The following is a 1,669-nucleotide window of genomic DNA, read 5'->3' on the forward strand; positions in this document are numbered from 1 at the left end:
AAAAATAATCAAATCTGTCTGGATGATCAGGATATGACTGAACCTCCTCCACATGTGTCATCTTCCTGTTGTTGTCAGACAGTTTAATGTGTCTGTTTACTGTGTTTGTGTCGATTGTGAGTTGACAGGAATCTGATGAGAGAACAAACACAATCCAGCTGCAGTTATTGATCCAGCATCTGTTCATTGATTAATACTTTGATGATAACTCCTGACATCAGAGATGTGAATGAGTGATGTGAAAGTTTGATGATGGTTGAATGAGTGCTGATTTGTTTTCATGCATCACATTAAAAACACACTTACACTTCCTCAGACCTGGTGTCAGCCATCGGACTCCAGCAGGCTCCACCCTGAAAGGAGGAGGAGGGTCAGACCAGCACAGTCAGCATGCACACATGGACATTACATGGCTCTCACACACATACTGTTAGACAGTGATGAAGGAACAGTCCATTATTTTCAAAAATACACTTCTTATGTGGATCAAAGTGACTGATCCTGGATCTGTCAGTACACCACTGTATTGCAAGAAATGTGACTGATTCAAACTGTGACCTTCATATATTTTAGCTGGAAAGGACACCTCCCTTGCCTTTGCTGCCAGCTGTTTCTCTCCACTTGGTGTCAGTCTGCCCTCTGAGTGATTGTTTTCATTTGTTTTAATGCCACCTGAAAACTTTTCATGTTCTGATTCCACATTTCTACGCATGCACACAGAAAAATGTCTGCCTGTGTCACACAAACATTGAACCATGTATTTGTTTTTGAATAGTTCATGTCCTGCCATATTCAATTGTAGAAGAGCAGCAGAATATTCAGTACCTCACCCTCAAAACGCTTCATCGTGATGTAGCATCATGATCCCTCCCACAGGAAATCATTGTCATGGATTTAGGAGCTGCTTTGAACGATCTTCTTCTTCTCCAGGATATTTCAGATTTAACATTTCAATGTGACGATCTTTGTTATATTGTGCTTCCTTTAAGATCTCTGAATACTGTCTCTGTCCTTTACTACGGTGTTACATTCTTGATCCCACCATGCTTCACTTTTTCACTTCCTCCCTGCCTCTATAGCTTTCACTGGGCTCTTCTCCAAATTAGCTTTTCTACTGGGTTGTTTTCATGAGGATGTACACATCCTGGACAAGCAGGAACGCTGGTTTGAGCACAGAGTCAAGGAGGCCATTTACGTGAAAAGGGAAGGACCATCTCTGAATCAAGTGGGGGGCCTATTCTGTCACCATCTTACAATGCTGTGATTGCAGCCATTGCCCAACTCTCTGTGAATGGTACTCATGGCCATTTATCAGTGGAATCATATTTTGGGGATTACTTATAAATAAACATGCCCCTATCCACAAATTTAGAGTGAAATGCAGAAACAACCCTTGGTTTTCTCTTCAGCTCTCTAGTCTACTCAAAAAAAGGGATGCTGCCTGGGCTAAGGCCAGAAAAACTAAATCCGAAGCGGATTGGCTGATTTTTAGACAGCTTAGAAACCGTTCAACTTCCTTAATTAAAAAGGCCAAATCAGAATTCTATCTTTCAAATACTACTAAACATTTGAACGATCCTAAAAAATTCTGGAAAATAATAAAATCTTCTTATGGGGACATAATTACAAATGAGATGCCAACTTTTGTTGTAAAAGACTCCTGTACTTT

At 40.5% G+C, this 1,669-nt stretch overlaps 1 protein-coding gene across 1 annotated transcript in view; it reads right to left on the reverse strand.

Moving 5' to 3' along the window:
* Positions 1–4: 4 nt before the first annotated feature.
* LOC102300104 (NACHT, LRR and PYD domains-containing protein 12) overlaps positions 5–1,669 on the reverse strand; it is a gene marked incomplete at its 3' end in the record, with an annotated part of 10,330 nt that continues 8,665 nt past the window's right edge. The window contains exons 6-7 of the mRNA XM_014331114.1: positions 307–353; positions 5–132 (exon numbers count right to left, since the gene is read on the reverse strand). Coding sequence (XP_014186600.1) covers positions 5–132; positions 307–353 — 175 coding nt within the window. The remainder of the gene's footprint in view (positions 133–306; positions 354–1,669) is intronic.

This window comes from Haplochromis burtoni, unplaced genomic scaffold (genome assembly GCF_018398535.1).
Source record: "Haplochromis burtoni strain Fernald_Lab_line unplaced genomic scaffold, NCSU_Asbu1 Contig_1285, whole genome shotgun sequence".
Taxonomy (NCBI): Eukaryota; Metazoa; Chordata; class Actinopteri; order Cichliformes; family Cichlidae; genus Haplochromis; species Haplochromis burtoni.